At 53.6% G+C, this 20,987-nt stretch overlaps 4 protein-coding genes across 4 annotated transcripts; 1 reads left to right on the top strand and 3 right to left on the bottom strand.

Annotated features, from left to right (window-relative positions):
* Positions 1 to 1,995: 1,995 nt before the first annotated feature.
* PMZ80_011237 (uncharacterized protein) lies at positions 1,996 to 4,135 on the top strand (the record flags this gene model as incomplete). Its single annotated transcript, XM_064879616.1, has 2 exons — positions 1,996 to 2,419; positions 2,472 to 4,135. The coding sequence occupies 2 exons, from the start codon at positions 1,996 to 1,998 to the stop codon at positions 4,133 to 4,135; spliced, it is 2,088 nt and encodes a 695-aa protein (XP_064724617.1).
* Positions 4,136 to 4,682: 547 nt separating this feature from the next.
* On the bottom strand, positions 4,683 to 6,801 carry PMZ80_011238 (uncharacterized protein; the record flags this gene model as incomplete). Its single annotated transcript, XM_064879617.1, has 3 exons — positions 4,683 to 5,986; positions 6,031 to 6,465; positions 6,546 to 6,801. 3 exons carry the CDS (start codon positions 6,799 to 6,801, stop codon positions 4,683 to 4,685), a joined length of 1,995 nt encoding a protein of 664 aa, XP_064724618.1.
* A 329-nt stretch (positions 6,802 to 7,130) lies between these two features.
* PMZ80_011239 (uncharacterized protein) lies at positions 7,131 to 7,574 on the bottom strand (the record flags this gene model as incomplete). Its single annotated transcript, XM_064879618.1, has 1 exon — positions 7,131 to 7,574. The coding sequence occupies one exon, from the start codon at positions 7,572 to 7,574 to the stop codon at positions 7,131 to 7,133; it is 444 nt and encodes a 147-aa protein (XP_064724619.1).
* Positions 7,575 to 17,113: 9,539 nt separating this feature from the next.
* On the bottom strand, positions 17,114 to 19,576 carry PMZ80_011240 (uncharacterized protein; the record flags this gene model as incomplete). Its single annotated transcript, XM_064879619.1, has 1 exon — positions 17,114 to 19,576. One exon carries the CDS (start codon positions 19,574 to 19,576, stop codon positions 17,114 to 17,116), a length of 2,463 nt encoding a protein of 820 aa, XP_064724620.1.
* Between the last annotated feature and the right edge of the window lie 1,411 nt (positions 19,577 to 20,987).

Genomic DNA, 20,987 nt, shown 5'->3' on the forward strand with positions numbered 1-20,987 from the left:
GATCACACCCACGTGGTCTTTGGCAGTCGCAGTAGGTGGTCGTCGATCTGACCGTGCTCGTCTGCTCACCCGTGAGATCGGAGAAAGAGCTCGTAGCACCATCGTCGCACGGGTGGCCAGCACAAAACCAGCATGGTTGCCAGGGCCAGCGCTGCCTTGCTCGGGTTAGTATATCATGTCTGCGAAGAGAGAGGTTGACCAGGACTCACGACAATTCCATACAGCTGTTGGGACAGTCCGTCAGCAAAGGCTGACGCGCTCGGCTTGAGGATGATGGCATGCAGAGCGACCGCCAACACCAAAGATCCCGACAAGCACCCATGCACGAAGCGCATGTCTGTCAGGCTGAGGTGTAGGCAGTCTGCTTGGTAGGAAAGATGCGGACCGAGGCAAAATACGCCCAGGTGCAGCGTAGCCAGCTCGCCAGCGCGGCCTGCTACGCGGCGCATATCTGTCGACGGCAAGAAGATCAACAGTAGATGCGCTCCCATCAATCCCAGCTGGACCCCAACCGTCCACCACGTCCACGAACCTAGCCATGCGGAGTTCCAAATCGAGTGACGGCGGCACAGATGCATCCACAGCCATCGCTGCATCCCATACACTCGATGACTCAAATATTGGATCCATCCATGGCTCATGCAGAGCACGAGCAGTCCTGCCACAACGACCGCGTAATATGCGATGGGGGACATGCAGCGAGCTGGTCAGACCTAGTACAGGCACAAGAGGCGGAGTGGTGATGGCGAGATATAGAAGCTCAAGAGGACGAGTTGTCTGCGTTGCGTGACATGCCACTACTCTACGTCAATGGAGACCGCCTACATTGTCTGACCAGAGCATCGAGCAAAGTGTCAAGTCATCTGACACACCCACCATTCTGTGTGTAATTCAGTCTTCCATCTCCCACCACTTCCCAAGGGCCGTCACTTGCTCTCACGAGGCACTCAATCCACGTGAATTGATTGCTCGTGATCGCCAAACACGCCAAATGGTCCGAAGCACATCTCCCCATTCGCTTAATCAATGATCTGTTCTGGCACGGCCGGTAAGCTTTAGTCAGTTTGGAAGAGGATGAGTCTTTCACAGGCGCCATTTGGCTCGACGAGTCCACTCGCTGGGGTCAACTTTCATGGTTTGGGAGTGTCGCGAACTGGATGTATTCGCGGTTTGTCGTGAGGCTTGTCTGATGGATTCATATGGAAGTCTTTGGCGAATGGAAAACTGTTTTCTGGCTTATACGGACGCATGATCTAGTGCCTACAGGGACGCATGATCTGGATGGACGAAAGGTATGAGGTAGACATGTCACATTTGGAGAGAAACAGTACAAGACTACTCGGAATGTGAGTGCAGCAAGAAAGTAGGCAGACATCCCGATCACTCTATGTCGAAATGTGCTCCGAAAAGCCAAAAAAGCGATGCACCACGAAGCCTGCTACCGCCACCAGAGCGGTCAGTTCCTCAGGGTGCCAGTTGACGGACAAGAATTCATGCTGTGGTAGGTCAGCATCTGCTGCTGATCGATATCAGGGGCACTTACCTGAACCAGGTCGGCGGCTGTTCTGGTGTAGCAGCTGGCAAAAAAATCGTTATCAGCATTGCTATGCCATGCACGTCAGCAGCGTCATACTACATAACGTGCTCTTCAGAATTAGTTTTCTATTTACAGTATTCCGGCATCTTAGCCAGCCATGCACGAGACTACCGCAGGACGTATTGGTATAGCCTACAAGACGAAGTTAGCTAGCCAAGAAGCATGCTTGGCGGCTGTAGAGACAGAGCTCGCTTCGCCACGTGATGATTTCGGGCACGGTCAATGCTGCACAGGCATCTAGCCGGGCAGAACCTGCGCGCCACGCTTTGTGTCGGCTGCCCGGCGATGAGCTCTCATCCTCGATTCTGTTCGCATGGGCTGTTCCACAGCAAGCTGCCAATAAGTTCCTTCTATACATCCTTTGCTTCTACTGCGTTTACACATCAACATAACATACAATGAATGTTGTTGCGAGATCGAAAACAGAAGTCTCCGAAGGTGGAGACCTTTGTGATTGCTGCACCAGTATCAATCTACAAGACCTGAAGAGCAGCCCGGGCTATGAGCATCAGCCAACTTGGGGGTTGCTCCTTCTTAGCTCGCACCATTGCGCTCTATGCAACCTCTTCGTAGAGTCGATACAGCGCAGTCTGGATCGCCCTAACGCCTTCCAGCACAGCCTCCTTGAAGACAGTGGTCCAGTGCGCTTGGTCGCCGCTGGCAGGACCATTCCTCAGGAAAGCGACGGTCGACGATTTCGTGAAGGACCTATCGACGAGATCCTTCTATGGAAAGAAGCAGCCCTGGTAGTTGGCGGAAACGTGGACAAGCATTGCTGCTTCTATCCCTTGAATGCACAAGTGGTCATGGTCGCTGCTCATGGTAAGAAAAACTCGGATTTCATGCTTATCAACTTAGCTAAATCTCGCTAAAGGCTCAGCCGCCGAGAAGGCTGGTATACAGGGTGTTCAACTCAATGATCGCTATGCGCTCACAGACCAGAATATTCGCAGGCTTTCCACGTTGTTAAACGATTGCAAACAATGCCACTCTCGGGCCAACCCACAATGCTCCCTGAGGCAGGTTGAGACGATAGCAAAGGCACACTTCGCGGTGTACCAGAACTCCGGATTACCCAGTCGATTGATCGACGTTGAAATGAAGGACCGATCGAAAGTCAGATTGGTCGACGTCAAAACTCGAGAACAGTATCTCGCTCTGAGTTATCGCTGGGGCGAGTCTCAACGACTAGTCACGCACAGGGACAAACTTGAGACAATGCGGCGCGGGTTTGAGATTGATCTGCTCTCGAAGACTATCCAAGACGCAATATTACTCTGCCGTGAGCTCAAAATACGATACCTCTGGGTGGATGCATTGTGTATTATTCAGAAAGGAGACAATGGCGCTGACTGGTCCTTAGAGTTCCAGAAGATGAGCCTCATCTATGCCCAGGCATTTGTCACCGTTGCAGTGGCATCCTCAGATGATTCGAATAAATCATTCCTCTTCGCACCGAGAGTCCCTTTCGTAGAGGCTCCATTTCGAAAGACAAGCATGGCGCAGTCGGATGGAGCACTCATGTTCGCAAAAAAGTACCATTTCTTCGAAGAGGAATTTGAGGTTGCTACATACGAGAACCCACTTGCAAAAAGAGGCTGGGTAATGCAAGAGAGACTGTTTTCTCGACGCACTATACATTTTACAGGGCGACAGGTTTACTGGGAATGTGCATCTCTCTTCTGTGCTGAAGACGGTAGCGCTAGAACCCCGCTAGGCGCCCATTCGATCAAGATGGCAGCCACATTCTACAGATGTCTATTCACATTGGCCAATCATACCAATGACATCGGAAAGAAGTTCGCTACTCGGATGCTTCTGAAGGCGTGGTCTGAGCTCCTCACAGAGTACTCTGAGTTAGAGCTCACATTCGAGAAAGATCGGCTCCCTGGAATTAGGGGCGCCGCAAGGATGGCTTCTTTGTACCTCCCAGGACGATATCTGTCTGGGCTGTGGGAACATACTCTCTCAAGCGATCTCCTGTGGGTACCGAAGAAACGTCCAATGGCCCTGTGCCAGCGTAGATGGGCACCTACATGGTCGTGGGCCAATAACAGGGACGCTATCTTGAGTCGTGGTGGCGACATCTTAGGCGAATCAGAGTCCTGCATCGTCCTGGACAAAGTTCTGAATTTTGAGACACCATCAGAGACTCTGGTCTTGTCAGGGCAGATACAATGCTGCGAGGTATCCTTAACACCGGAGGCGAAGCCTACGGCCCGGTGTTGGAAGGACCCTCCTGCAGAAGACGATGATTACATGTTTTGGCCGCAAGGCTTCGATAAGTTGAAGAATGAGATTGACAATGATGGTGGTAATATTTGCCACTTTGATGTGGAGAGAGGAGCTCAGACGGAGTTCCTGTTTCTCGCGGTTGAGTGTTCAAAAAGGTTCAGAAAGTGGCATTGTAGGGGTTTGCTTCTCAATCGTGAGAATGGCCGTCAGCTGGGCCCGGTATCATATAGTCGCGTCGGTATTGGATGGGCTTCTCACCGTGCTTGGCATGATGGACCGACCTCCACCATATCGCTGAGATAGCAATGATATGGCCGATCTATCCTTAACAGTCCGCTCATTTTGGTCAAGGAGACAGCCTCCATTTCCGATAATCAACGGCACAGGACCATAGTCTTTCTTCAGTTACCTGGTGGTCGGAGGAAAAAGGCAAAGACATGATGGAAGGAATGAAGCCAAACAGAAGAAACAGTAGGAAAAGAAGAAAGGTGAGTCAGAGTACGACAGTCGTTCAGGAGTGTTCTTTGGAGAAGACGCAGTGAACATGCTCAGACTGATGCAGTAGTCTTCGCTCCTGGCTTTGACATGTGCACAACCAGTTAGGTGTGCAGATGGTCCACATACCAGTAGCAATTCATGACTACTTAGGCTCTGTCCCTCTGAGATTATCCATCTTTCCAAGAATATTCCCAAGCACGCTTTCGATCTCAACACCTTCTCGACCTTGGTTTGCCTAGATGTGTAAAAGTAAGTTAAGATATACCCTAACATTTGGATGTTGCAGCTATAGGGTCATTAGAGAGGTCTCGAAGGCTTGAAGCTGGACGTGTTCTGCCCTAGGATACTTGTCCTAATCATTTAGCACTGTAGCCAGGTTGTTCATGCTAGTTAGCGTGTCGGGATGTTCGCGGCCGAGCACCCTCTCCCCTGCTTCCACTACCACGCGGTATATCTGCTCGGCTTCAGCGTGCTGGCCCTGATCTCTCAGCACTGTAGCCAGGTTGCCCATGCTGCTCAGTGTGTCGGAGTGCTCTTTGCCCAGCACTCTCTCCCTCGTCTCCATTTCCACACGACGTAGACTGAAACTGGCATCATATCGGCCCTGGTCTCGATAGAATGATGCAAACCAGTGGGCATCGTCGCAGGTAGATATATCTCGACCAAGCCGATGCTCGTCGTGGAAGAACTCATTATCGCTTGCGAGGACCGCATCCATGTGCAGGAGAAGGGCCAACTTGACCGGGGCATCGCTGTCCCTGGTCGTGGAAATCCGAATGGAGCTGGCTATCACGTCGACAGCCTCACGAGTGTATGTCTGGCGTTCTCGAGGGGCCAGTCGAAGTTGGAGCCAGTCGTGGATCAGAGGGTGAAGGAGGAAACTTGCTCCTGCTGACTCGGTTACTGGTGATATACTCGGTAGGAGCGATATCTGGGACGCCTGGTATATAAGCTGCCAAAAGTGGTCCGCATTCCAGGACTCCCGGGGGTCGCCAAAACTAGTTCGTTGATGGGCTTGAGACAGGTTAGACATCGCGTTGTCTCGTGCAACAGTGTCGCGCTTCACTCCAGATGGAAGACCTTCCTCCGTGGCCCCTTCTGGTGACGGTCCGGTGAAGACGCACATCCACGTGGGTGGAGGTTCACTCAATGCCCAGTGAAACGGAAACAGAGACTCATTGACCAGGGTCGGACCCAAGAAAGCTGAAAGCGTCAGAAAGTGGGCCACACTGTCTCGTTCCTCCCAAGCCTCGAGAAGCTGTTGAAAGGACATTTCCCACGTGGTGAAAGCGTTGATGGCTGTCTGCCGTTCGTTCGGGTGACTGATCTTCATGTACTTCCAAAAATTGCGTGTGGTGTGCTGGAGGACCTTCTCACGTCGAGCGTTGTACTGCGGCAGAAAGGTGCTCAGTTGGTTGAGTGGTAGACGGGTGTATTGCATGTAGGCTGACGCTTGGTCGATGGCCAGAGCCAAACCACCGAGACGATTCACTATGGCGGTGCCTTCGGACATGTAATCCTCGATATTGATACCGTGGTATCGGTGCAGAAGGAGTGTCACGCCGGGCTTGGGAGGCATCGGTGGTACCTCAATGATATCGCCGAGCTCCTCCAGATCTCGATGCCAACTCGTAAAGAGAATGTTCCCTCTACCGACTGGAAGAGTCAGCACGCTTCCATCTCCAAATGAAAGACATTACCTTGTGGCATGAATCGCTCAACCTCCGAGAAAGTGGCAGCATCGTCACAGTTGTCAAACACCATCAGCCAACGATGCTCCCACCGTTCCAGCGTCCGGAGAGCAAACGCAACTCTGGCATCGTCGTCAGGTAACGCTGCAGCAGCTGAGGCGTTGAGTTCTTGTGCGATGCGGACCAGAGATTGTGTGGTCGTGGAGGTCGAGCTGCCATTGACCCAAAACACACCCCCGTAGGTGTGGCGAGTACGCTGGCAGTACTCAAGGGCAATCTGGCTCTTGCCTTGTCCTCCCATCGCATGCAAGACCAAGATGCGAGGCTGGTCACTTTCATCACCAAAGCAAGAAGCGATCTTGTTGAGCTCGTCCTCACGACCAAAGAAGTCCTTCGCGCGTCGCCTCGGAACGAGAAAGTGTTGGTTGGTTCTGGGTTCGTTAGCTGCACCACAGTTAGTAGAAACGATGATAGGCGGCGAGCTGTAAGGACGAGAACTGTTGACAGGAACATTCAAAGCTGACCTGAACTGCTTGGTTTCCTCTCGGGAGTCCACTCCATCAAGAAAGTTTTCGCACAAGCAGCCGCCGTGGCCGCCGCATACCCTTGCCAGCCTTTCCTCTTGTGATTGTCGGCGTAGTCACATACGCCTTTGATGACGATGCTGGGGCCATGCCTCCACACCCCGGCTCCTTCCATCTCGACCGCGATGATTCCCTCCCGCTGAGCGAGCGCGTCACGGTGGTGGCCCGACTTCATCACCGTGTCCCCGGAACCCATTGTGCCCAAGTGAATCATGGGCTGAGTGGTGGATGGACTGACCAGGCGCTTGCGAGTGACACGCATGACCGACTCACACCCGAGGTCCTCACATTCCATCGTCACGGAGGCCTCACACACCCCGTCACCGTGCCCACACTCATCGCACGCAACAGGTGGGTGGTGCTGGTGGGGTATAGGACGAGTGGTAGAGGATGTCGTTCTCGATACTGGGATGTTTGGTTTGCGACGACTTCTGCCGGAGGGCGTGGAGAAAGGTGGCGGTATTGTTTTGCATGTCTCGCAGGTGCTGTCTGGTCCCCAATTTGGCTAAGAGAGCGAGCATCTTCTCACTCGGTGGACCGAGAGTGTCCAGCACGTCCGTCTTCCTCTTGAACCCCGTGCGGGTATTGCTTCCCAAAGTCATATCGGATGAGCGCTTTGCTGATGACCACATTACCGAGCACGATTTCCTCGTTGCTGGTCCCACGAGGCATCCCTCCACAAATGCCCACCACCAGAGCCAGCTTGATGTGGGGGAAGCTCATCTTCAAGTGGCCCGCCGCATACGCCGCGCGAATGGTGCCCATGCCGGGCATGTGGACCAACACGACATGGTGCTCGCTGATCACTCCGAGGGTGTAGGCATTGTCATCGTTCGGGGCTTTGCCATATTTCTTGTCGTCCCAGATCTTGTCCAGCGCGTCATACACGCATTTAGCTTCCAGGGACAAGGCACATGTCACGGCAATCTCAAAGTCGCCCCGGTCGCGAGGAGGAGGGGCGGAAGCCATGTGCTGGAATGATTCGAACTCTTGTAGATCGTCTGATTCTCGTGGATTTTTCGATTCTCATAGATGAGTTTGAGGATGTATAGGCGTCCACTATAGACTTAATCGAGTGTGTGGTTCGAGTCCGATATGCAATGGCTCCGGCCTGCGCGTCCCCAGAACTCCGCTGCTCGATTTCAGACTTTCCAGGGCGCTCAGACTCGAGCTGTAGCTCAGATTAGAGACACGATGCACAAGCATGTTGAAGAAAGCTCGATTAGGTCGAATGGTGAGTGGAAGCCGAAGTTGGCATCGATGCGGCTGAATCGTGCATGAAGGATCGACGAGCGGATGGTAATAACGTGGAGAAATCCCAGGCCGGCCGCACGTGATGACAGGCATTTAAAAGCTGAGAGCATACGCAATATCAGAACCACTGGGAGGAAGCATGTCGAATGATCGAGAGCGAAGACGGACTTGAGAACGACTAAAAACCCAAGCAGACAGTTACACAGCTCGACGCGTAGCGCGGCCATGGTGGGTGACGCGTCGGAACCGACAACACCACCACGGCCATCCTCACCCGACACCAGGGCGCCGCCACCTGTACGACAGTCGCAACGAGTCCGTAACCCTTCGGAACGCGCCCGGGCTAATTCTAACACGGAAGGGGAGGGGGGAAACACGGTAATCGCGGAGGGGAGAGACCAAAATGGCACACGCAAGAAGGGTTCAAAGGGATCCAGCCTAGAACGCCCAGCTGAGATTCCCACGGCGACAGTCGCGATAGCACTGGGCGCCGTGATGAAGAAGCTTGATGAACTGACGGGAACCAATGAGACCAGAAGCGCAAAGCTCGAGAAGCAGAATGAGGCACTCCTCCAGGCGGTGCAACAGTATGAAGCAAGAATCACCGAGCTTGTTCAGGTAGTACAGCACAATGAAACGAGAATTGCAAAGCTTGAAACTCAAAACCAGACCCTGCTAGACATGATGACGAAGAGTGCTAATGAGCAAGTGAAGATGACACAAAGTTGGGCCCAAGTGGCGGCGAGAGCACCTGCCCCGCCGACCTCCTCGCCTACGCCGCCAGGATCGTCGCCGTCTCTTCCCAATGGACCCATGAACCCCCACAGCTCGGTGTCCCAGACGTCACTCGTATCACGATCAGCCATCATCCTGGACCTGGCGCGAACCACGGACCGCACCAGCGACTTTCCTCAACTCAAAGACAAGATCAATGCAGCACTACGCAAGCACGAGGCGACGAAGGAAGTACGCTGTACGGGTTTACAGCGACGCGCCGGGGGAGAAGACCAGGTCAAGATCACACTGGCGTCGGAGGAAGCAGCACGGCAAGCACGACAGAACGAACAATGGCTCCGGGAGCCACGATTCCACGAGGCACGCATCCTGGGCGAACAATGGTATCCCATCAAGGTGGATCGCGTCAACCGGTCCGCTATCAGCCCGAACTCCACCACAGAAATCACCCAGGACGCGACAGAGGCCATCGCACAAGAAAACGGGGTGAGAATACAACGGATCCGATGGCTCAGTAAGGCCTCCGACAAGACATATGGATCGGTGGTGGTCTTTCTCGCCGACCATCAAGAGGCGGAAGCGCTACTGGCGAAGGGGATGATGGACTTTGGAGGAGAGATGGCATATACGCGAACGTACGAACGCCGACAAGGCCCGACGCGCTGCTTCAAGTGCCATGGGTATGGCCATGTGGAGGCACGATGCAAGGCCACGGCGGCGGTGTGTGGCAAATGCGCACAAACCGGGCATCCTGCCACCGACTGCACCTCGACGCGGATTCGGTGTGCGACGTGCCAGGGACCACACCAGGCGATAGACCGCACGTGCCCAAAGTACCTGGAAATGCTACGACGATTCAACCCAGTCGAACGGTATGGGTAGGATACTCCGGATCCTGTCAGCGAACGTGGGAAAACGGCCGATGGTGCAACATAGTATGATGAACGACGAGAAATTACGCGACTATGGACTCATCATGATTACGGAGCCGGCGTGCTTCCGGGACGACGAAGGAGGGGTGGTCGCGGCGCCGTCGCACCATCCCAACTGGAGACAACATCTGCCCAGCCAAGCGGACGACGCGACAAGGTGGCCGATACGCTCACTCATCTACGCTCACACGGATATCCGCACGCGAGGAGTCCCCGTGGCATCGCCCGACATCGTCGCAGTGCAGATCAGGGTCGGAATGCGAGCCATCCTTGCGGTGTCAGTTTACGTTCCGCCCCAGAACCAGGAAGCCCTCCGGAAGACAGCACGACTCCTCCGACAGACGGTACGAAACTATGGCTCGGGACACGAGGTCATCATCGCCGGAGATCTCAATCGGCACGACTCACTATGGGGTGGCGATCATGTGGGGATCTCACCAAGACAGGGCGAAGCTCAAGACATCATCGAGTTGATGGGAGACCTAGGGTTACAGTCGCTCCTCCCCCGAGGAAGCATCACCTACGAAGGCGCCGGTGGGGAGACGACCATCGACCTCGTTCTCAGCAGTGAAGGCTTGGCCAATGACCGGCTAACTAGTCAGCTGTACGATGTCGAACACGGATCGGACCATCGAGCCATCAGCACGAGTTTTGCGATCCCGATCGAAAGCGTTGCCTCAGAACCACGACGACTGTTTAAGGAGACAGACTGGAAGCGCATCCGAACGGTCGTAGGCCAGGAGTTAAAACCAATGCCTCCCCGACTAGAAGAAGAAGACGTTGAACCACAAGCGCGACTACTCGCCGAGACGATACAAGAAACACTCCAGAGACACGTTCCGCTGGCACGACCATCGCCCTACTCTAAGCGGTGGTGGAATCGAGAACTGACTCGGCTACGGCACGAGTACGGCCACCTTCGCAATCGGGCGAGAGGAGCACGGCGCAATGGGAACGCGGATAGCAACCTGGAAAGACTAGCTAAGGAGGCGAGACGACACTTCCTCGACACGGTGAAGAAGCAGAAAAGACAACACTGGAAGGAGTATCTGCAGGAGACTGACAACATCTGGAAAGCAGCACGATACCTCCAACCAACGGAAAGCAGAGGCGTGAACCGGGTAAACGGATTGAAGCGCGGCCACCGACTAGTGGAAGAGAACCACGAAATGAGTCAAATCCTCCTGAGAGAGTTCTTCGACAGTCGTCCCGCCACCAATGAACCTACGGAGGAGAGAACACCGGTAGCACCACCTGCCCACCTATGGCAAGCCCTGACCAAGCGAGAAGTCAAGGACGCGATTTTTCGCGCGAAGCCGTTCAAAGCACCAGGAATGGATGGCATCCCGGCAGTCGTGTGGAAGGAGCTTTGGCCGGTGGCCGGTCACCACGTCTACTTGCTGTTCGAGGCGTCACTGCGAACAGGAGTGATCCCACAGGCGTGGCGGCAAGCCAAGATTCTACCATTTCGGAAGCCCGACAAACCCGATTACACGGCGGCGTCAGCATTCCGCCCCATCTCTCTGTTACCCACGTTGGCGAAGGCACTCGAGTCCGTGGTGGCAGAGCGACTGTCGTACCTCGCGGAGACTCACGCCCTGCTACCGGACAATCAATTCGGAGCACGGAAACGCCGGTCCACGGCCCAGGCGTTGACAGTTCTGCAGGAAAAGATATACCAAGCCTGGCGAGAAGACAAAGTGCTCAGCTTGGTGAGCTTTGACGTGAAAGGCGCATACAATGGGGTCAACCAGAGGGTCCTACTGAACCGTCTGCGAGATCGGCAGATACCAGAGGTCATCGTACGGTGGGTGGGACAGTTTTGCTCGCGACGGCAGGCATGTATATCCGTCAATGGGGAGGCCTCCCCGATCATGAACCTACCGAACGCGGGACTACCACAAGGATCACCACTGTCCCCAATCCTATTCCTGTTCTTTAATGCCGACCTGGTGCACACCCCCATCACGAGGCGGCAGGGCGCGATCGCCTTTGTGGACGATTTCAGCGCGTGGGTGACGGGGCCCAGTGCCCGGGAGAACGTCGAAAGGCTACAAAGAGAAGTCGTCCCCAAGGTAGAGGCATGGGAGACAACAAGCGGAGCGACATTCGCACCGGAGAAGACGACGCTCATCCACTTCACGCGGGCAGTAGGGCGACTGGAGGACAAGCGGCCCCTACAGGTGAAGGGGAAAGTGGTTGACGATGTTCCACAAGCCAAGCTCCTGGGGGTGGTGATGGACCGCGGATTGAGATACCATACTCACATGGTCCGAGCGGCCAAACGAGGGCTGCAAGCGGCACTGGCACTCAGACGACTTCGAGGCCTCCGACCGAACACCGCCCGGCAGCTATACGTGGCGACCGTGGCGCCCGTGGTCGACTACGCATCTCCGGTGTGGTCCATGGGTCTCCCGGCGAGGATGGCCGGGATAGCCGAGCAAGTCCAACGGATAGGGGCCATCGCCATCATCGCAGGATTCAAAACTGTTGCGCTGCCAATTGCGGAAGCAGAGGCATCCCTCATGCCTACCACACAGCGGTGGACGTCGCAACGACGACGATTCTGGGTCGACCTCCACACGCTTCCTATAGCAAATCCGTTGTGGAGAATCCGACGAATGATCGAAGAAGTCCAGCAACGGCACCGGTCGGTCTTGTACCGGACGGCGGTGGCGTTGAAGAACATGGATCTGCGGAACTTGGAACGGATTCAACCATTCTGCCTGGCGCCGTGGCAACCGCGACCACAGGTTTGGATTGATGAACGAGAACGGGCCATTGAAGTAGCCGATCGAGCGGACCCGGGGCGGGTTATCTTCACGGACGCGTCCAGTCGTCGAGGTAGGATGGCGATCGGGGTGGCGTATCGATGGGTGGTGGCACCGCGAAGCCACAACAAGGTGGTGGGGTCGTCCGCCACGCTTGGGGTGCACCATGCCGAGTTGATGGGCATCGAGGAAGCATGTCGAATGATCGAGAGCGACTGGCCGGGACACGACATCCTCCCGAGTACCGCGGTGACCATCTTCAGCGACAGCCAGTCGGCGCTGCAGATGCTAGCTAATCCACGACAACAGAGTGGACAAGCGGTGCTGCGAAGTATCAGCGAGCGACTGGAACGAATAACGACACAGACGGCCGCAACGAAGGTGGGCCTACGGTGGGTACCCGGACACTCAGGCGTGTTAGGCAACGAGGACGCCCACCGACTCGCACAACAGGCAACCGAGACAGACGGGGCCACACCCACCAACACCGTCAAGATGAAGTCGAGCGCACTGAGGGAGGGCACAGCAGCGGCCGACGAAGCGAGAAAGCGATTCCTGGAAAGCCGAGGCGGGCGCCACACGAAGAATCTCGACCGGGCACTCCCAGGAACACACACACGACGGCTATATGACGGACTGAAGCGGGAGGAGGCGACAATCCTGGCTCAGCTGCGCACAGGGCGGTGCCGGCTTAACTATTACCTACACCGGATTAACGCGGTAGAGTCAGGACTATGTGACGCATGCCAAATCCCCGAGACAGTACGGCACTTCCTGGTGGACTGCGGCCGGTGGACGGCGGAGCGCCGCCAACACCTCCAGTCACAGACCAATCGATGGAGCGATGTGTCGCACATTCTGGGTGGATGGCTCAACGCACGTATAGACGGACCACGGGACAAGTGGATGGCAAACGTGACATTGGTCAAAGCGACGATAGAGTTTGCGAAGGCGACTGGTAGACTGGCAAGTGAATATGGGAAAGTGAGTGAGGATAGTGATAACCAGCAGGGGACCGGGACGCAACCACAAGCGGGAGAAGAGATGGTGATGCGGACGGCATAAGGGGGCAACGACTAGGCTGGGTCAAAGAAGGGTCAAAATGGCAGGCCGATAGCAGGATACTCAATGAACCGGGGAGAAACGAACGAGAGATATCAGGAATATAGCTAGTCCCCAAATAGGCATAGCCTGAAAGGGTGTAGGAAATTCAACTCAACTCAACTCAGAACCACTGTACGCTGTATGCTCAAGTTTATAGATTGCACGATATCACAGGAATTCGTCATGAGAGCAAGGTTATGGTGATACCGCAAAAGTATTTGTTCTTTCTAGCTAATGAAGGGTGCATTCCGCCTTTAGGACGATCGTGATATACGAGTTATGAGAGAATACTGGCAGAAGATAGGTTAGTTGAGACCGAAATACCATCAACGCCTTGTGCCTGATTGTCAACTTACTAGTTCTTTCACATCACTGGTAAACTTCAAGGCATTGGAGCTTTTCAAGTCGCGATAGAAACTCGATAGACAAGAGCGTTACGCAGACACGGTATCTACATCATATTTGGAGGACACCGAGACATGATGAGGCGAATTAACGATAGATAAGCACACGAGTAGACCGGCGACCCATCTTCACAAATTGCTTCTGTCACAGCTTTCTAGTCCTGCGGCGGAATGCTCTTCTCTTTCTTCTCCATGCCATTACGGTGAGGCACAGACCTGCTGTTGATTAGCAAGTCCAAAAATGACCCACCATACGAAGACCCTTTCAAAAGAGCTGAAGGCGACCTGCATTCAAAATCTGCTTTGGAACCATTATCGCGGCCCGCTCCGACCCGACTTGCGCAGTGATGTCGCGACTCATGCGGTCTTAAATGTCCCGACACTGGTAAGATCTCCACGTGATGTCCAGAGCAAAAGACCTCATGGTGGTAATGTCAGATGAGACATGTTGCACATTGTTACACTCGTTGCCCTCGAAGACCAGGCAGCTCTTCCTGCCACCAGTCCCAAAGAGCTACAGTACCATGTATTCTGTTAGTCTTTTCCTCATGGCGAAAGTCGAGAAGGAATGGACAGTAGTTGGTCTCACGACTCTGTATTACGAAGCATCAACGTGCAGCGAGGGAAAGAAGATGTCACTGGACTTACCCAGACACTGCTTCCTTTGTCACCCTTGGCGTTGGAGTCTGGGATCAAATGACAGTCGTTGTCCAACTGCTCTGTGATGCAATCATACGACGGACTAAAGTACTCGTTGCAAAAGGTGATTGTGGGTGTTTCGGTTGGAGCGGAGAGAACGACTGCGACCAAACGGGCTGCCAGTGGGAGGAGGATCGGGAAGTGCATGGTTATGATCGTTATAATTCTAGCAGGCCCTCAGGGAGGTCCTTAAAAAAAAGGAGAAGATGTGGACGCGGTCGTACGGGAGTGAAGTGCTAGCAACGGCAAGCTTGGTAGGCTGCTTGAATGAGAGATCGAGTGGGCGGCGTCAGGACTCCCCCGTGTATGCCAAAAGCGAGTGAAACGAGGTTTATGTCAATGGCTTGGAGATCCTCTGACGCTTTGGTGGTCTTGTCGCTTCATGCCTCCAAGCGCTCGCTTGATTGACAGGGCCATTGTCGTAGTGATCACTTCTTGATCGTCGTGTAGCTGTCGTCCGGAACCATACATGTTAGAGGCCTCACCAAAGTGGTGATCTGTGCCATATCTGGGTGCCGGATCGCCAGCAGCTATGAGCCAGGCGGGCCAGACCTGGAGTGAGGCGTTGAGCGTGGAAGTCAGACACCACCAAATCGAGTGGTGTCTGCGTAGCTAGTCATGTTCTGGGCCACATCACATGATTGATTCGCACCGCATCACTACGTGATACCGTGGAAGTGCACGACACCAGGATCATAGAATATAGCTATACCTCATCTGGGAAACATTGGATACAGAAGCGAAAGACGTAGGCGCGCCGTGACAGAGGTCACGTGTTCTCAGCAGATCCAACCCTTGGTAAGTTTTCGCGTCCCTCGCGTAGCAGCCTCGCTCAGGTCTTGTCGACCTTTGCAGTGGTGACACAGAGCTGAACTTGAGAAGATGAACCTTTGGAGAAAGTGATATGGGTTCCTCCAATCTAATAAGCACGGAAACGCAACTCTTCTTCCTGCGCTAAAACACTGTATCTGTGGTCACCTTCACGGCTATTGTTGGGCGCTCTCCTCATCTCCTTCTTGTTCCCAACAATTTGGGCATCTCGATGACTAAATGATGACTTCATCTGGTACTTCTCCTCTAGGAGTACGAAGTCCCTGTGTATCACCCCGGCCATGATGACGCCAAGTTTGACAGCATCCGCGAACGCCGGCGAAGACGAGCCCAACGATGATAAGGATGCATATGACGATGAGGAATTTTTCGTTCCAAGCTGTCACCGAATTAGCACTGGAGGTGAAGATTGGTAAACCTGGTGCCCGCTCCATACACAGAGTGTTCCATAAATTCATGCTGCCACTAGACCTGTTTTCGAAAGCCACGATCGCCGTGAAAAGAAGATGATACAGCTCAAAACGGACGGTGCATCAAGTTTATGTGCTTCTTATAGGCATGAAGGTAAACTACGACTGATGGCGGTCTTTCCAATTCTGGCTTTACGAGATCTATTCCGGGCGCAGAAGCTTGTCATCACAACAGAGCCACAAGCCATCAAGAACCCAGCTGCGAAACAAGGCACAACGCACAGCCGAGTGGACAAGCCTAGAAGGGCTGACAGAGATTTGACAATGTGTTGCCATTGTTCCCTTGGTGTTGTACACACGGAACTTGTGCCCACAGCGTCTCCACCGCAGGGGCTGTGGCTAAATATCCACTGGTTGTGCCTATACAGTAGGGCAGACCTAGTGTTGCGTTGATCCGGATCTCCCTAGCAAAGAACGCCTAACGAGCGCCAAAAATGAGGCGGAGTACCGCAGGAGAGGTCGACAAGACTCACTCTTGCGCATGAAGTGCAGGCATGACAGCGTGCACCTGCTCATCCTGCCTAACGGGATCCGCTCGACACCCTACATTCTGTGGCTGGATGATGAACCCATATGTTTCTGATAGGGGGCATTGATGTCGGGGTGGTGAGGCCCTAGCAAGCCTTCTTTCTTTGCATCAGTAGCTATGGAAACATTTTCCACCTACTCGTGCTTACCACACGATCTCTGCTCGGAGGATCACGCTTGCACTTTATTCAGATAGGCCTTGATGGCGCGATGTGCCGATACACTGTATCGACAACACAGCACATCCTGTGTGATACTATAAAGTCAACAGCAGAAACTGTCAACGAACTCGGTAAGTCCTAGAAGGCATACCTCGGTACTGTCCAATGAACCAATGAAATTGCTATTCCGACAGAGTGAATAACGCGGATCGGGCGCCCATGTCCCACGCCAAAAATTGTATCGAACCACCACACTTGATCGCGCGATAGGTTGAAGTTGGTCGACCAAAAAATGACTGTCGAGTAGAGTGGGTGAAGGGACATGGGAAAGGAGGAGATAACCCGCGAAAGAGAAGGAGAGTCTTTCAGAAAAACCAAGACTGCCAGCAAAGAAGATAGACAGTAGGCGCGCTCGGCTTGAAATAGACCGCCGTAGACGCGGTTATGTCAAACCTGCAACAGCTGATCGTGAACACGCACTTCAGGTTGTAGGTTGGACCTTTGCACTGGGGTCATCAGATCAAACCAAGTCAAATCGGTCTGCTTTGTCTGCATTTTTGAATTGTACTCACGTACATCAAGGCTTCAAGCGGTTTCCTCTGTACTAGTGATTCCACCACTAACGCCTTGAATGCTCAAGTTCCCATTCGTCTATCGCAAGATGAGAAGATAAAGAATCAGGATGCTTAGCGCCTAGGATACGAGTTTGACGCTGGACACAGTCCTTCATCAGCTGTACCGCTTCTACGTCTCGACCGAGCCCTTTCCACGTGAACGCCAGGTTGGCCATGCTGGTCAGCGTGGAAGGATGCTCAGCCCCTAGATTTGTCCTAAAAGTCTCTACCACTTGCACCTGCAGCTGTTCCGCCTCCTCCCACCGGCCTTGGTTACTGTACGTCGACGCCAGCCAGGCCATGCTGCTCAGAACTGAAGGGCTCTCTTCATCGAGCGTCTTCATTTCTGTCGCAAGAATTTCGTTAAACGACGCCTCGGCCTCACTCCACCTTCCGTCGCTGTAAAGACACTGTCCGTATCTCCACACGAGAGCCATTCTTTTCTCCCCACTGTTACTGATCAGATCCGACTCTAACACCTGGCGCACATGCGGGAGGTATATTCTCCAGATGCTCCTGTTGTCATGGTCATCGTCTGGAAATACCTCCTCGAGACGTGTGATGGTCTTCTCCATCCACTGGCTCAGCATTCCTTCCTTTCGAAGCCAGTTCCTGGTCGCTAAATGTACCAGCCGATGGACATCGAGTGCAGACTCGACAGGTCGCCTGCTGACAAAAGAGTATGCAGTGAGAGTGCCGATAGCTTCTAGCTCCCTCTTTCGCGACGATTCTGATGGGAGAAGAGACTGCGGTATGTTTCGGGAATTGATACAAGCTATGAACGACAGGTACTCGGCCGCCAGAGGATCGTGCTGTCGGATTTGCTCGAACGAGATTAGCCATGTGGTGGCCACAGGGTTCTTCACCTCGTGATATCTTCCGCCATCCTCAAACTCCTCGCTCAGAACCTCGATTGTCTCTTCTTCCTTCTCGTCGAGGAGTGATAGATAATCAGCGAGCGTAATGCCATTCGCGTTGATGTAAGCCGCTGCTTGGGCAATGGCAAGTGGCAGGTGTGTGAGCGCTGCCAGTAGTGCTGTTGCGTCCGGTAGATGATCGACGAGGTCAGGAGTGGCTAAACATTTCTTCAGGAGCTCTCTTGCCGCCGTTTCGCTCATTTCTGGCACTGTGATGATGTTCTGTTGGGCTAACTTGGCTGCTGCTTTCCGATCACGCGTTGTGAAGATGATGCATCCTCGCTTGCTTTTGGGGAGGTAGTCGATCAAACGGGAAGGTTGACCCGAAGAAATCTGCACTGAGCCCTCCACATCCTGGCGCGCTGGTGTAGGCAGAGGTGTCATCCACATATGGATATCGTCAGCATTGTCAAACACCAGCAACCATTGGCCAGTGTCTTCCTTGCTTAGGTAATCCTGTACGAGTTTCTTGACGTCCGCCTTGTCATCTTCGTGCCCTGCTATTTCAAGCTGTCGTGCCACGATGAGGTATCCTTGGTGCAGACTTTCGGTGTTGGTGGCCGGTATCCATAGGACCGAGCAACCTTTATGCTTCGTCTTCGTTCTGTAGAGCAGTTCGAGCACCAGCTGTGTCTTGCCCACCCCGCCGAGTCCTGTGATGGCAATTTTCGAGGTGTGGCCCTTGGCGAAAAGTTTTCCTTGAAGGTCGCCAAGCTGTGTCTCGCGGCCAGTGAAGCGTGGATTTCTTTCGAAGGGCACAACCCATGGGGTATCGCTTGCGACGAGCAATGCAGGGTCAGCAGATATTCGAATCTCTCTCTGCAGCCGCGCCAACGCTTTTTGCCGTCCTTCACCGTAGATGAGGGGCATATGGGTGTCGAAAATGCCCAGGAGGCAGTATACAGCATCTTCTTCGATGGTTGTTTCGCGCCTAGCTGTCCATGAAAGTCGCTCTTGCTCGTCAAATTGCGCGAGCGGCTTGCCTCGAAGAGCGTCGATTGGAATCCCGGTGACTTGATGAATCGGTCCTTCGAGTGACATCTTGTCACCCAGCTTCTTACCCTCCACGGAGAAGAACTCAACCGCCTGAGGAGCGATCAATTCTTGGAGCGTCCAGCCTCGATCAAACCATTCACTTTTTTGAAATGCTGCTTCCCACTGGTCTTTGGTGGGTGTACCACCAGCGCTATTATATATGGGTACGTCGGCCAAGTACACGTAGCACTTGGTCGCATTTTGGTACCACTTGAACATCGAATTGATGGCTTCGGAGAGTTCCGTGTTGTTGGCTTTGTCGATGCAGCAGGTATCGATCCAAAAGTATACAATCCCATCGTGAGCGGCTTGCTCCGCACAGAACTCGAGCTTCCGATAGTCAGCCTTTGTCTCAGCAGTACCCGATTCCACGTCTTTCAGTGTGACCTCGTCGGGCCCCCATCGGCGGGATAGAATGGCATATACTGGTGGGATATTTGAAGGACGGAACTCGGTCAGGCTGAACTGGTTGGAAGTGCTGACTCCAGCCAACGGTTGTCGTTTGAGGAGACGCATTCCGTCGAGGTCTTAGAGGATATACCCTGTTCTCTTGAGCTGCGCATGATCGAAAACCGATAGTGACATTGCTCGCGTACAACAGTGCGCTGTCTTCGACGAGAGATGTTCAAAGTGTCGGTCGGTGTTGTTTCAACAGCGCACTCGCCAGGCGGCAGTAGGGACGGCAGGTTTTAGCGGGACTGCACTTTCCAGGCTTCACTCCGCCTCCTGCTGCGAAGCTGCCTGATTCTCTTTCCGATCCTTCTAGAGTAAACATTGTACTGTAAGTCCGTTGCATCTCGGTCTCTAGGCCGTTCTCGTTGTTCGTAGGGTCATTTCGCGAGGGACTTTAGGTATATCGCCTGTTGGCCTGTCATCTTTCGTAGACAAGTCGCTAGACGGAAGAGAAGACACATGGCAGACGCACAGGAAAAAATCGTAACGCCAACGCTTGCACGAACGCGCCCGTGTTGTGCCGAGACGCACTATTACGCCGTAAAATTGAAAGGGGTAAATGCTTAGCGGTAGCCTGACATTTAAAGGGTCCTTGTAACGTAATATCGATTTTTAAACGATAATGTAGATGCTATACTTTCTCGTACAGTTGTAATTTCAGTAGGTAGGAATGCTTAACGCTTGGTGGACCTCACTTTTATTATTCGGTCGAATCTAGGTGTGCTCAAAGTGAAGTCGATTTTGTAAAGTACTGTGATTGGTTATAGTATTATGATGGAACTAGTACTCGTAAGGCAATCTGACTCGCTTAACCACAATGCTAGCTAGGTGGAGATCACGTCAGTACTTATGGCGTGACGAGAGGTGCCAGGCTTTACGTGCCTTTTGTGCTTGACTGACGAGGCAGAGATTTTGGAAGGAAGATGATCATGCGTTTGAGGCGGAAGATGCCAAGACCCAAGGCTGGAATTGACCTGCGACACTCTGGTAAGGCTGACTTGCACTGTGTTTCTGGCGGTTCTCAGAGACAAGCCTCGAGCCACTGCGGGAGCGGTCATGGGTTGGTGATCAGCAGCCAATTAGCAAAATTCCCTCACACAGTTGCGACCACATATTTCCAATGTAAAGTAGACTGAACTGTACGTGCCCTTGTGCTGAGGGTTTCGTAATGCATTTGGTTTTCCGTTTTCATGAGCGGTACAATCCGCCTGGCGACCATTACCGGTGGTCGCGAGAAAGGCTGTGACCTCCTGCAGTATGTGGCACAATGCACGGTATGCAGCCGTAAAAGCCTCCATAAAGCGTGGGCTTAGCGATTTAACCCTGGACGGCGTGGGCGGAAGGTACAATGGATCGATTGGCCACTGGAACCACTGAGACAAGGGGGTATGGACTGGTGAAACAGCTAGTCGCTTCAGAAAAGAGTGATTGGTGGGAGTTGGAGCCACGGCTTGTGGTGGGTAAGGGGAGTTAA

This window comes from Knufia obscura (genome assembly GCF_036327395.1).
Source record: "Knufia obscura strain CCFEE 5817 isolate CBS 148926 chromosome Unknown scaffold_33, whole genome shotgun sequence".
Taxonomy (NCBI): Eukaryota; Fungi; Ascomycota; class Eurotiomycetes; order Chaetothyriales; family Trichomeriaceae; genus Knufia; species Knufia obscura.